General features: G+C 38.9%; 1 protein-coding gene across 1 annotated transcript in view; it reads left to right on the top strand.

Moving 5' to 3' along the window:
- The window catches only part of efna3a (ephrin-A3a), a 58,721-nt gene extending 53,101 nt beyond the window's left edge, over positions 1-5,620 (top strand). Inside the window, exon 5 of the mRNA XM_051390301.1 lies at positions 3,256-5,620. Within this exon, the coding sequence (XP_051246261.1) occupies positions 3,256-3,374 (119 nt within the window). The 3' untranslated portion in view covers positions 3,375-5,620. The remainder of the gene's footprint in view (positions 1-3,255) is intronic.
- The last annotated feature ends 9,515 nt before the right edge of the window (positions 5,621-15,135 follow it).

The raw sequence follows: 15,135 nt of genomic DNA on the forward strand, positions 1-15,135 counted from the left end.
CCTCGATTCATCTGTTCTAAGTTGCTTGTTATTTGCAGATTTTCTCAAAATCAGTCATAAAATGTAAGTTGTGTTGCACCAAGCGAAGCAAAAACATTTCATCCAATATCTACAGTCATATATTCAGTTATCAGGAGAATTGAAACCTTTGGTTCAGAAACGTGTTGGACCACTTTCGGTGCTGATGGCGGCTTTAGTAGAAACAACAGACATGTAGCCTCTTAGCCTGAGGAATCAAGTCCTGCATTCAGAACCTTGTTTGTGTTTTTTAATGTTTTTGGATTTATATTGCTGATGTATTGATGTGTCTGTTGCATTTTACTGGTGTAGATGTTGATGTTGTAGATGCTAATTTGCACTACTTCAAACTGTTGGGTAGTTTACAGGAATACATCATATTCTATAATATGTTTGTAGAATCGCTGTATTGTGAGATCTGTAACAAGTCAACTTTTCATGAAACAGACAGTTTTCTGATTTGTGACAATGCATTTTCCAACTAATCCATGTGGGGTTTAAACTAGTTTATTCAGCAAAAGAGGTAGGAGAATTTTCTCAACTCATAAAGGAACACTTAATCCTTCAGTTTATCAGAAAAAAATTAATTAAAAATCACCAAATTTGGAGATACTTGGTTAGGTTTCTATGAAGGCAAAGGTGATCTCCCCATTCTTAATTCTGTCTACCAAGTTCTCATTGGTCAGCTATTTCTCCGTGGAAATAGCCATCGATAAGCAAGCACTGGCCATCACTGAACATACCGGAGATGTGGGTAGTGATGTACAGTTCTGAAACCAAGCTAGTAGCCTCCCAGTACTGAGGCTAACATTGTCATTGTTAAGAGCACAAACACATCAGTGCTTTGTGCAATTGTTTGAGTGATTGTATGAATGGATCCCCCTTTTTGGATATTATTTTTTTAGTAGGAACAATATCAGTTGATTATTCACTCTAAATGTTCCTCAGACTATTCCAAGACAAGTGTTGTACTGTGACCAAGAGAATTATCCTATCTTAGTACCCATTCCTTCCGTGATTAAAGCATACATTTGCTCTGATGTTAAGGTATGCTCTGGCATTAAGGCATCAATCTACAGACATTAATAGCAGAGTGTAAGCCAGTCCAATGGCCTCCACACTATTACACCTCCCCCACTGACCTATAGAGCCGTAATCATACATGATGGGTCCATCGCCTCATGTTGTTTATACACTGCAAGTCTACCATTGTTGCGATGTAGTGGGCACGATGATTTATCAGACCAGACAACCTTTTTCCACTCATCGACAGTCTAGAGCTGATGTTTCTTATCTCACTGTAAATGCCTTGGGCGCTTTAGTGTGGACAGGAGAGCTACCCTGAGTGCTCTTCTGTTGTTACACCCCATACAGACAAGACTGCACCAGATTGTGTTCTTGGAAATTGATTGCTGTATCCCACAATGGTACTGTGATGTTAGGTGTCGTACTGTGGACCTTTGATAACTTGTTATGGCCCGAGGCACACGACGTCCCCCACATTTATCTTCCAAGGACAGCCTCCCTAAATAGCAAGGGTTTTTGAAGAGGTGCATATTGTGCAGCTTTGTGATTGTCAAACCTCTTCGCACCCACAAACAAGTCTGTAAGAACACACAAAATGAATCCGTTCACATGCGAAGCAACTGTGGATGTGTCTGCATGTACTTGACAGGATGTCTCTTCCCCCGGTTGCTGAGTTTTACATTTTACTTCTGGAGCCTCTCTGGTAAAACCTTATAGAGAGACAAACCGGATGGTGTGAAAGCCCCGCTGTGACCTGTGGGCCCTACCTGAGGCAATGCAGGTTTATATTCTCCCTCATGCCTTGCCTGCCTGTTTTCTTTTGGAGTTCATCCCGGTGCACTGCAGTGTGAATGTCAGTGTCGTGTGTCATCGGCACGGACAGATACCTTGTGTTCCTTAAGAACAACTCTGACGTGGGCAGGCGTCACACACAACCAGGAAAAACCAGAGCGGTTGGATGGTTTTCTATCGGACAGAAACAGCAAAAACAAAATTCCTTGCATTCATCAAACATCAGCTGACATGTGGTTGTTGTCTCTGTCTGTTATCTTATCACCTTTCTTGTTTTTAGTTGTAGCCAATTACTGTCTTCATTATATTTAGACTCCAGAAAAGACTTAAACGTCATAGTGAAAGAGTATTTTGAAGACATCTTGCTCTCTTAATTTGATGAATTTCCTGTTGATAGCCAGTTTGATTTGATGGAAGAAGAAGAGTCAGCTCAAACTTTTACGCACCAAGACATCATGATGACAACATAATAAAGTGAAAGTAATGGGATTTTAGTAGACAAACGACGATTTTTGTCAGTTTTTGGGTACAATTTGTCAAATAGATATATCCTTTCTTGTATCATAACAAATCCAGTGCAATTTTCTGCTGTTAAACCCACATAGTTTCCTAATGATACAATGTAATATCAGTATGTCACATCTCAAGGCTTTAAACTCTTCCATCACCCCTCCCCCTCAAATGCATCTTTCTTTTATGTCTGATGTGGGTTAATGTGACTGACGTCAGTAAGAAATTGCAGCTTTCTTGTGCACTTAGTTAGATTACCTGATAGGAAAAAATCGTTTTTTTCCCCAACATCTCTGCAGCTTGCTCAGGTTGTCCTTAAACTTGTGATGGAAATGTAAGCAACAGAGCTCTGTTAGGTTCCTTTTTGCTTTACTTTACCATGTTATAACACTCTAGATATAATGGGAAGCATTATGTCGAGACAGAGCATAATGACTCAGTGTAATCCACTTTTTACAGAATATTACAAAATGGGTTCTCCCAGCTCTTTCTCCATCTTTCCCCTCCAGCTAATATTATGTTGTGTCTAATCAATGGCAAGGCCATAGTAATTTGGTTTGATTGAAATCCCTCTAGGATAAAAACATCATTAGTGTGAAAAGAGGAATACATGAAAAAAAAAACAGATCAGAAACAAAAGTGTTTTTAATTTTCCATCCCACGGGGAAAATGGCCATATGTAGCAGTGCTGATGATAATTGGTGGTTTGTTGATAATTGCATCATGTCTCTTTCTCTGCATATGTTAAAGCACAATTTGCATGCATCACACATTGCCTTTAGATTGATGAATTAATAATGTAGTAATGGTTCGTTTCCTTCTGTCTGGCACACACACATACTCTCTCGCTCGTTCACACTCACGTTCTTCACTTTTCTCACTTTTCTCTCTCTGTGCCTTTTTCTCCAGATGAATTTAACCCTGAAGTTCCCAAACTGGAGAAAAGCGTCAGTGGCAGCAGCCCATCACGTGACCGCCTTCTTCTCACCGTGGCGATGATGCTCGTGTCGGGCATCTTTTTGTCCTAGCGACTGTCACCGTGAGTGACACTTCATGCATTGCTGGACCGCCTTGTCCAAAGGGCTTTGTATCCACCAAGTTGTTGATGTGAAAGTTGTCAGAAACACAGAAGAGAATCAAGTAGAAACAGAACCACAATCAAAAAGACACAGAAGTAAATCCTTGAACTTAACTTACCTGGACTTTAAAAAAAAGGAGAGGCCTTTTTGCTGTCATATTTATACCCATGTATTTTGACACTTCATGAGTTGTTGGACATCAATATTATATGAATACCACAGCATTTCATGCAGGTGTGTTTGCCACAACATGAAGACCACAATCACAACGTATATTCAGACTTCTGTGCTGCTGTGGAGAAAAAAGTGGACTTGTAATGAGTTGGATGTAGACTACACACTCTTATTGTAGCATGGACATCAAATCACCTGAGGAATTTAAGCTGCGCTGTCTTCAGCTGATGAAAGCAAGGCTTTTGTAGCTTTGAAAAAGGTGGCAAACATGGACTTCTGCAGTGGATTTTTAGGCCTTGGACCACGGACCAAGTATGCTGATGGATAAAACTCAGAAGTAGTAAAGAGCAAGCTGGACTCTGGAACTGTACTGATCTTACCTGGGCTATACAGGATATTTATATAATCAGTCAGTGATGAGAACTGCTGCCATTGTCCTGGACATTGAAGAATGTTTTCACACTGGTGGTGAGAGAGCTGCTGGTAATAAGAATCCAAGGTGGTTCTTAAGAAAAGGGAAAGACTTTGTGAGGATATCCACAGGCCTTTTAAGAATCCATTTTCTCCAGACATCAAAAATACCCCTGGCTTTGTGATAGGTACAGATGCAAAGCCTGCATTTCTTAGAAGATAGCGAGTGCCCTCTTAGAACTAGTCTTTTGTCTGCATTTCCTGCCTTCACACTGTAAACCTAGAAAAATACAGACTCTGGACTAGTAATTTGACGGCACTTAGACTTGGTAGATGTGTGTTTTGTTCCGATGCATTTACCTTCAGCACTTCACGTAGATTTTCCGGATGTCAAACCTTTCTCCTAGCAGCAATCAGCAGAGTCATTCAGAATACCACTAATTTACAATTCTTAAAAACCTCTCTCAGCAGCAAGTTCCCTTTTAATCCCAGACAACCCCGTCTATTCCTTTTCCACTTCAGAGGTTCCCAGCCAATCAGTGCTGATGGCCATTATAGCAGTCACAGTCACCATGGAAACGACCCCATACAGTCGCCGGAGCGCGGCAGGTGCCTGAGGGGAAATTGTGCTTTGAGTCTCAAAGTAACGCTGCCGCCATTTTGTTAAAAAAAAAAACAAACACACACGTGTGAATGTGCAATTAAAAAGAAGTTCACTTTTTTATATTGTAATACAGGACAATGTAGGCTGGCATTAATCAAATTACAATGTTGTGCTTTTTTAATTTATTTACTTTTCAAATGTATTTATTTTAACATTAAAGTATATTATTTATCTACCTAATTTATTAGTGTGCATTTGTAGGCCTTTGCTCAATAAGCTATTGTGCCATTTTTTATTCTTTTTTTTAAACAGTGGAATTTTTACTGCAGCATTTTGCTTGTGTAGATAAATAGTCAGATGTAATTGAGCCTGGCAAAAAGAAAGGGTGACTGGTTATGACTAATCAGTAGGGATATACATTCAGTAACCCTACTCTCATATAACAGATACAGCTAACCAGATTATGTTGCTGAAAAGCATGTCATAAACCAACGATGAATGCACAGACAGAGCCGATGTTGATGGAAGGGCAGCATTCCTCAAGTGCTGCGCTTGCGAAACGAAGGAGTCTGCAATGTAATGTATATTTATAATACATGCCGGTTATGGAATGTGCGTGCAACTGCACAAGCGTGTATGACTGTGTGTGTGACTGTTTGTGAGTGTGGGAGCGAACAAGAGAAAAACACATATGTGTGCACATTTGTGTGCGTATGTATGTAGAATGTGTTTGTCCGCGCTTTTAAAGTATGTGGCATTTAGAAATTTCGTACCCGTTAAGGAGTCGTTTGTAGGATCTGAATATGCAAGTGTGTATGAGAGAATGTGCTCTTCTGTAATGTTAGTTTACGTTACGGGGTTTGGGAAGCGGGTAAAAAGCATTTACTGATGTTGAAGACAACCACAAGAAATGTGTTTACCTTTGACAAGAATGAATAAAAAAAAACTGTAAATTGATCCAAGAATGATTAAAACAATGCCAATTAAAATGTTTTTTGCAAATTTACTTTTGTGTATTTGTCTATAGGTGCATAACAAACTAACTGTACTGTTTCTATGCACAGAAATAACATACAGCCTTCACATTCGCCTCTGTCTGCCCTTTCTTTATCTTAACAGTGACTCCTTCACCTTCACTCACCCTGCACTCACTTGTTTGTTTTTCTTGAGTTCTACTTGAAAGCAATGCTCTCCCTCTTTCTCTCACACTCCACTTTTAGATGTGTTGGTTGTGATCAGACATGTAAACAGACAGCACTCTTGCTTCACGTACTCTTGGTGTAAAACTATCACCCTTTCTCACATGGCCCATCCTTACAGCACCTCGCTTTGGTTTCACAAACACTTCGTCTGCCATAAAACATAATGACAGCGTGGGGGGAAAGTCACGGCTCCACATCTCCCACTCATTCCATCTCTTTTTCCTGAAAAAAAAAAAAAAACACCTGCAAGCCATTCATGTCTACACAAATCTGTCTCCCTCTCTGTCTCTCCACGTCGCTCTCCTCTCCCTTTGCCCCTGTCAGCTTCTTTCTAATCTTTGTAAGCAGAACAGAAAGAAGCTGACAATGGGGAGGGAAACATGTCTCAGATGTACTAATGTCCGTGTCAAAAGGGACATAGGGGGCAGATAAGATTTTGTCTTTGATGTTGCACATCAGGCCCGGTATCACATAAGCGAGAAAGAGAAAGAAGTAGAGCAGACGATGCTGTCGGCTGTCAGATTGCGCTTCCCTCTTCCTGGGTCAAAGACTGTTTATGTGCGTATGTGTGTAGAGGGCTTGTGCCAAGAAAATTTTGAAGCTAATTTAATATACTTTATGTGATTGACACTTTACTTGACAAAATGTGAGTCATACTTAACCAAGCAGGTTACAATGAAGTGATCATGTCTATTAATATCTGTTCCGCAGCAGTTTGACCCTGCTGTGAGGGAGCAGCTTCTGATTCTGTCTGACATTTGTGCATTTTAGCTGACAGTTCGATAATTGTTGAATATTACAGTAGGTTTTGGCTTAAAGTTCCATGCCTACTTATAGGTCTGGACTTGCACATAAACGTTTCAGTGTTTTGACACCGGGGAACCGGAGAAGGGTTTTAGCTTCTGCTCCAGGGCCTGAGTTGACAACTTAAACCATCATTTTGCAGGAAAATCGCCCTGCTTCATTTTTTGGCAGTGAAGCTGTCTCTAGTTAGTTATGTAAGGGAATTAACACTGTCACATTAACACCTTAAATTCGTGTCTGGAAAAGCTTATGTTTTGCTTGTGCCGAAATTAAACATTAATTGATCTGCTTACTATTCAAATGAGAGGATCAGGAGTTTTGGATTAAAAATGCCTACCTTTCCTGGAGCAGCGGATACAGAGCCTCACTTTTATACCATGAAACAGAGATGTAACAAGTGTTCTGTCCAGACTTTAACTAAGGAAGACATTCCATTAGCAAAAGGAGATGACCTCTTCTCCATTTGGAGGCATATTATCGTTTTCTGAATCATTTACTGTGAGATAAGCCATCTGTAGCATGGGCGGCCCGTGCCGTCGAGAAGAATTCCCCTGACAAGCTGCACCGTCTGGCCCTAACAATGAAACAGATGCCTCCTCCTCAGAGAACTTGTTATGGCTCAGCACATCAATAGGACAATCACTGAGACTTGTGCTGCCTTCAAGTGCCCCTTGGAAGCTCCTGTTTCAAGGTTGGGAGTCATAAAAATGAGTTGTGGCTCATTCAAATGCCTCTGGCCAGAAAATGATATAATTGACTAAATCTGGGTTCTTTTTTAGTGTTTTATTTTTGGAATCATGCACAAGCAAGAGATTTGGCAGATGCTTTGGTCCAACATGTTCCCCCTACATACAGTACACACATATCAATGGTTGCTAAATTGTGAACAGAAGGAGGTGGGAATCGAACACTAACTCAACACTAACAACCACCTGAGTTACTGCTGCCCAGGGAATGAATAATGCATGTTGGCAGAATGATGAATGAATGAATTTGATTTCCACCAAAACTAGATCATGTATGACAACTACCCATATCAAAGCCAGCTATTGACACAAAATGTCACTCACTTAGCAGTTTAGTTTCTTTGGAGCTCAGCTTGTATTTGTGATATTTATTTTAATAGAAATGTTTTGCAATCCAGAGTAGCTGCCAAGTTTCTCTCAGTGCCTATAAGCCTGTGCACAATATATTTCATTTTCTCACTTTCCCGCATTAAATGGCTGCTCTCCATTGTTTTTAGGATGATCTCTTACCTGTTTGTGAAGCCTTGTTTTTGCTGAAGGATAGGAAAGAGGTAGAGACAGAGAAAGGGACGAAACGCAACCATACATTTTTTGTATGCATGTATTATAACAAGTAGGGTTTCAGTTTGTGCTCAGATTTTATAACAAGACATTCAAGACAAAAATAGAATGACATGGAAAACATCTCTATCAGCTAACATGTTGCTAGACAGCAGATATTATATTCTACACCCAAATCAGTAACTACCTAATCTTATTTTCACCCATAGGTGTCGCCAAAGCTTTCTTTAGTTTCTGCTGGGAAGAAATGCATTCAGGACATCTGAAAAACATTATGCAACAGATTGCCTATAAGATAAAAAAGAATTCTGAAAAGCAATGATGAGAGTACTGAGTTGGTTTATGTATTACGTGGCCTGTACCCTGAATAGATTTTACTTTATTCTAAGAATGTCTGAATACAGGTTAAGCCGCTGAAGTTCAGTGGGACTCAAATTTAATATCTCCTCACTCATTCAGGGATTTTACTGTGTCATCATTGTAGCCCATGTTTTATTCATGTGAGGCTGCTAGTGTCAACAACACGATGAATCAGTGAAGAAAGTTAAGTTATCAATCGGGGTTTAAAAGGGCCATCAAAGGCAACATCAGGCAGAATCTCTTATGTAACTGCTGAAAGGCTGAAATGACCTACTGTACTAACATTTGTTCTCAACCCTTCAGGATTATATTAGTTCAGAGGTGAGTCATCACAGATTAAGAATAAATTTAGATTTCCATGTTAAACAGACTGTTTAATAATGTCAATTTCTGTTTTACATGGAAATCTAAATTTATTCTTGTCTTAATCTGTGCACACTAGGGACGGGTTTGTTGATGTTTTTTGCTCTTTTAATATTGCGCACAGACAGAATGTTCTTTTAACGGTTCACATGTAATTCTGTCAGTGCAATTTAGTACGGTATGCAGGGCTGTATCTACTATTGAAGACACTGTTCTTAGTATTTTTTTTTAACCTGGCTATGGCCCTACTGTTCATCTGAGTTTGAAAGCTAGATTTTTAAAGTTTAAACAAATTGCATTCTGTTAGTTTAATGGAAAACCTTACTGTTTTATCATGGTAAAACTCAAAAGTATAAAAAATAGACAAGGATCATTCTCTTTGTTCTGTAGGAGCAGCTCGACAGTTGTTACAAAGGATACTGTCCCCTTACTTTTGCCTACCTTCCCTAAAATGTACAATAACAAGTACCAAATTCACAAAATTTCGGGAATTAAGGCATCTAATCTTGTTTTTGACCAACTTGCCTGATTTATTCTGCAAAGGTTTTCTGAGCACAAATACCATTTTTTCCAGAACAGACCCAGAAAACAAGTACATAATCCCCTGTATAAATCTTGTCTTTACACTTTGCTTTTTGTACGGTATAACTTGGTAATCAATAAGCTTTGGAGGTGCTGACCACGATTTCAGGTGAGGATAAAGATAGGCGCACACTTGTAACCACGGTGTAAAATATGTTTTAATAATTCACCAACATTTCAACATTTCAGGTAGATTATTTTACCTTTCAACAGAACGAGGGCTACCTGGTTCCCCCTGCTTCCAGTGTTTATGAAATCCTACTTGCTGCAGGTAGCATCTTCATATTTAGCATTCGGGAAGTAGTATAAAATGTCTCATCTAACTCTCAGGAAGAAAGCAAGCATTTCTCAAAACCCTGAAGTATTCCTTTAAGCACAGTATTTGAGTAAATGTACTTTATGTTACTTAGGATACAAAGCAGTAAAAATCAACCTGTTCACCTGGTCACTGGTGGGATCTCTGATGCGTGTCCTCTGGTCTGAAAGTAACCTAATGGGACCTCTTCAAATCTTCCCAGGATTTTGGATTTGACTTGACACTTCTACAGCTTCAGGTCACTTTGAGTCAACTCTTCTCCTCTGCGGACGGAAACTGACCCAGGTCGGGGTTTGAGCTGAGATGAGGTGAGGAGACATTTTGGGATCCAAAATGACACCATTTAAGCCCAAGGGAAATATAATGCCAGCTTCTGCAACAAAGATACAAGGCAGAATAGGGGAGGATGACGTGACAGTCCACTGGTGACGTAAGCATGCTATCAAGGCAGGTAACAAACACTGATATATCAGTGTTCACTTTATTATGTTTCACAGCTGCCAATCAATACATGCAGCACTCAGAAGAAGGATCTGTAGGGATGGCAAACACATTCATTAATAGTAGATAATTGTTGTTTAGAGCAAAAAGAGTCATGTTACAATTTAAGTGTGAAATCTCAAAGCAAGAACAATGTAGCTTCATTAAAATAGGCAAAGAACGTGCATTTATTGGATAGTTATAATGGACCTAAATTAAATCATGACTTCTAATTTTACAATGACAGCCCACTAATTTAAGGTTTTATGAAGCAGACGTTCTTGGTCATGTTGTAAAGAGAGGCAGGAAATGTGAATGTGCATCTTAATTAGAACAGTGTTAAGCTTCCTAGAGGGCTTTGCTTTTGCGCACATTAATTTGGGCTCTTGCCAATCCTCCCCAGATCAGTTGACTAATGTGTTGACAAGTGGAGAAAAGTTATCACAGAATATCAAGCAGACCACATTTGCCATCTGCAGCAGCCTCTAGTACTAGCAGCAGCGTGTATGTGAAAATGTTTTGAATATTAAAGAAGGCAGAATTTGAATGTTATCCTGGGCTAGAAGAAATAGAGATAGATTGTAGATAGAAAGAGGACTTTAATATGTATTTACACTAGCAAACATCAGTGAAGTCAGACTCATATAACCTTTTTTTCTATGTAAACTGTTATCTATTTTTCTATTAATCAATTCAATTCAAATCAGGCTAAAGCGTCTTATGAATTATAGAAAACACACTTGAACTTTGCTCAAAGCTGCACTAACTCTGTTAACAAAAACATCCCGGCCGTGTATACATGGATGTAAGATTTAAGGTGCTTTAACTGCAGCTTCTTCTCGCTGGCGTTAGCACACCGCCTTCTCCACAGATTGTGGAGAAAGTTGAAGAATTTGTAATCAAATGAAAAAAACAGAATATGCGACAGCCTCACAAATTCCCACCATGGGATGTTTTTTTCTTTTTAACAGCACCCCTCCAGCTTTCACTTGTAAAGAAATCTGCCTCTCGTCTCTTCTTCCTTCCAGTGTTCTTTTCCTTTTCTCACATTTTCTAAAATTTACTCAACTTCTCACTGCTCTGCCTGTGGCCCTTTCATGATCTATTAGGATGCATTTCATTTAACCCTTCTTAGCCCTTGTCTTCATTTGAAATAGTTGTACCTTCCGTCCAGCCTCCACAATGTTCCCTAATCACCCCACCACCGTCCTCTTCCTCTCTCCCTCCAGATTTAGCTGTAATCCCTCATTTCTGGTTGCTACATCTGCACACCACTCAACAGCTGGGGACCTACTCACACACACAACAACAGCCAGAGACCTTGTGCAAGTGTGTGTGTGTGTGTGTGTGTGTGTGTGTGTGTGTGTGTGTGTGTGTGTGTGTGTGTGTGTGTGTGTGTGCGCAGAGTGACACTTTGGGCATCTGGTCAAAACTTAAGCCCAGGAATAGCTAATGGTTGTCTCCAAAAAAGATGTTGACAAAGTATTTATGTCAGACTGAATGGTCCAGGATGTTGCAGACTGACACAAATAAGTATCAAAGGAAATAGATAACACTGTTTAAAAGTGACATTCACAGAAAGCTGCAAAGAAAGTACATCTTGTGTGGTTTGTAAACAAATTTTAAAAAGGAAATCCGGTTTAAAGATGACAAGTTTTATTACCAGGAACTTTGATTTCTCACTTTTGATTCATTGCTTGAAATTGCTCTTTCAAAGTTTAAAACAGTAGAGCTATCATTACTTCATATTTTATTAAAAGTCTTTACTAAACAGCCAATGCTGGCAAACTCATTCAGCTCATTTGAACTGAAAAGTAAACAAGGTTATGAGTCTCTGTGCGAGCAGCTCTTTGAGGTTGTAGCCTACTTAGGCACAGCAGCACTTTGAGCTAAATGCTAACTTTAGCATGCTAACATGCTGATGTAGCTGATGATGTAAGCATGTGTAACCATCTTAGTTTATCTTGTTAGCAGGCTAACATGTGCTAATTAGCATTAAACACAGAGGATGATGGGAATGTCCTTAAAAAAAAGTGGATCACCAAAGTCAGAAGTCTTTATCATCTGTGCACCATGGATAGTTTTTTCCAAATGTCATATTTGTACAGACATTTCACTAAATAACAGAAATGTCAGCCTCATGGTGGCGCTAGAGAAAGAGTCAGGGGATGTACAAAATCTCGTGCTAATCCAATACAATAGCTGAAAGATTATTCGTAGGGCCAAAGTGATGGACCAACATTGCTATCTAGAACCATGCAAGTCCACTCTGATGTTCAATACAAGCATACAGTTTTATAAATGCAAAAGATCATGCAGCATGAATATTTCATGTTAGATTTTTGGTTGAATGACACATTGGTTGTCAACACGAATTCATCTGCTGAACTCCTCAGTGTGATGACGAACCACCAATATGAAGGGGCATTTTATTAAAAGGTAAAGCGTGTGTTGCACTTCATAACTATATTTTGTACCTTGTGTGAGCATGTGTCAAATCCACTTACTTCAACTGACTGCTTCAGATGTCACAAGGTATCCTGACTCACTTCCCATGGGGAATGTTTTCCCAAATGTCATATTGACAAAGTAATTTTGCAAAAGCCTTTCAGTTTGAGTTTTTTTTTTCCTCTGGATTTTGCAACTTTTGATGCAAACTCTAACCGACATGTGAGACTTAAATATACACGGTAAAAAAAAACAGAAATATGGAAACCGATTTCATGAAAACATTCAAGATTTCACAAACAATCTGTGTTTATAAGTTGTCAGTGTTGTCATCATGTTTCATTGACAGCTATGCATTGGCTTAAACAGTAAGCTATTTCTTATTCTGGAGCATAAATAATCTTTGAGGCTGAAGCCAAACACCCATTCACAGCACATAAGACTCGTGTGAGCGCCACATTACACCAGCAGTCTGCTGAGTGTTAATGGCCACAATGATGGATGAGATGTTAACACAAATTGGTGAAGCATTCAAATGAAGTGAAAGAACAGAGTGACATCTTGCTAGAACTTGAAAGTGTTGGAAATGCACACATTTAAAGGTTTTTTTCTTTATAAATCAGAAATAAAAAGTAACAAACTTTTTTTTTTTTTTAACAGTAGGTACAACAGTTTTTTAAAGTTTGACTGGCAACATCTGTGTAGTGCAGAGTTTGTAGTGTTCACGGACTGCGTTGCATATGTCGTCCTTACAAATGAATGTTTTTTTCCCCCACAGCAGCAGCATGACTGTTGGTTAGAAGCCAGCAGAGGTCTAGCCTTTAACAAGTTGCACCTGTGCCTAATCAAACCCCTGCCTTTATATCTGAGAGTTTCAGTAAACACTGAGGGAGACTGGGACTGAAACAAAGAACAACTTCTCTTTTAAACACGACATGTAAAGCTGTGGCACATGTGGTGTCTTTCATATGGTACAACGCCTTCAAACTCAGCCACAGTGTACTGAGCTTTGAGGCTTTTATATGAATAAATTAACCAAAAGAATCAACACAAACATTTGACAACGACTCCCCTTGAACCAACTCTTGAAATATCCCTTTAATCACATCTTCTTTAATCAGGAAATTTAACAAATTAAAGAAGATAGAAAGTGTCGGTGTGTTGAATGGCACATCAATAAGGACAAATGTTGAAGGTCTGTCCAGTCAGGTTGTATGTGGGGGGGAGGGTCGTCCAGTAGGCTACTTATCCCCTCTACAGTCATCCATTTTAAATGTAATTTCACTGTGAATTGAAACAAAGTTACAGCTGGTCAGCCCGGGGTCTGAAAACTGCTATTCAGACTGACTCAAAACCTAAAAGGGGTCAATAATACAGCACCAGTAGTGTGTGTAGTGTGTCAACACTATAAATGAAAATTGTTTTACTGATGCATCTAACATATAAAAGACACATAACGATTATTATTGTCATGAGCAACATGCACCAGGTGATTTTATGGAATCTAGGCAGGTCGGATAATACAAAAGAATTAGATTAATCTCTGTTAAACCCCTTTTACATCAAATATTGTGCATGTACAGTATATGTTTGAGCATTTATTTTTAACCCTCTTGAAAGCATTTGTGAGCTTTGAGTTTAGAACATTTTATCAATGGTACATGTATTAATGTTTACTGCACAAACTTTAAACCTGCTATGGAATGAGCTATGGACTTAACACTTATAGATCAAAATCTAACTAGAGAAATAATATTTTTTAGGTAGGTTGACCTCCATGATTTGCTTGATCTCTGCCTGAATGCTAATTCCCCCTTTAATTTTGACTCTTGTTTTAGCTCTGTTTTTGGTCTCCACCAAGAGATATACCTGGTTATTTAGTTGTTAAATGCTCCACTGTGTTCATCAGCTAGTTGTTAACTTTATCTGGTCTTTGTTAGGAGCTGCAAGAAGCATACAGTGGGTTCACTGGAGATTTTCTTCCTACAAATAACGGCCTGCTGCAGCCGAAAGTGGCAAAAAAAAAAAACTCATCTAGTTGTGATAGTTTAATATAAAAATACAGATTGCCACTTTAAAGCAAATGTGTTCATTTTTGGATAAACAGTATATAGTCTTAGATACATTTACGATCATCTTGCAGTTTTATTTGCTTTTTTTCTGTAGTTTTTATGGTGTATATATTGCCATCAACCATACTATATGTTGACTGGACAGTAAATGTGCTACACTTTGGTCTTCTTTGGCGCATTAAACGCTCCACACACTGATCAAACAGCTAGTAAAACCGTCAGTTTCTGCTCTGATGAGTAGAACCTGACTGTGACAGGTCACAGTAGTGTCATATTAACAACAACTAAAATGGATTGTAATCCCAGCCCCTCCCATGTACTATAGATTTCAATTTTTATTCATATAGCATCAAATCATAACAGAAGTTATAAGGGCACTTTTTATATAGAGCAGTCTAGATCCAACATTTCCCACATTTATTACTTTTACTTCTCCTTTTTCATATCCACTTGATAGCAATGCTGCATAGTATGACTGCCCTCTCAAAATGTGTATATACAAGTGTTGAAGTGGAGGCAGCAATATCAAGCCATATCTCATGTGGAATAATGTTACGGTTAAACAAATTAGAACCTGATTTGTTTAA

Source organism: Dicentrarchus labrax, unplaced genomic scaffold (assembly GCF_905237075.1).
Source record: "Dicentrarchus labrax unplaced genomic scaffold, dlabrax2021, whole genome shotgun sequence".
NCBI lineage: Eukaryota > Metazoa > Chordata > Actinopteri > Moronidae > Dicentrarchus > Dicentrarchus labrax.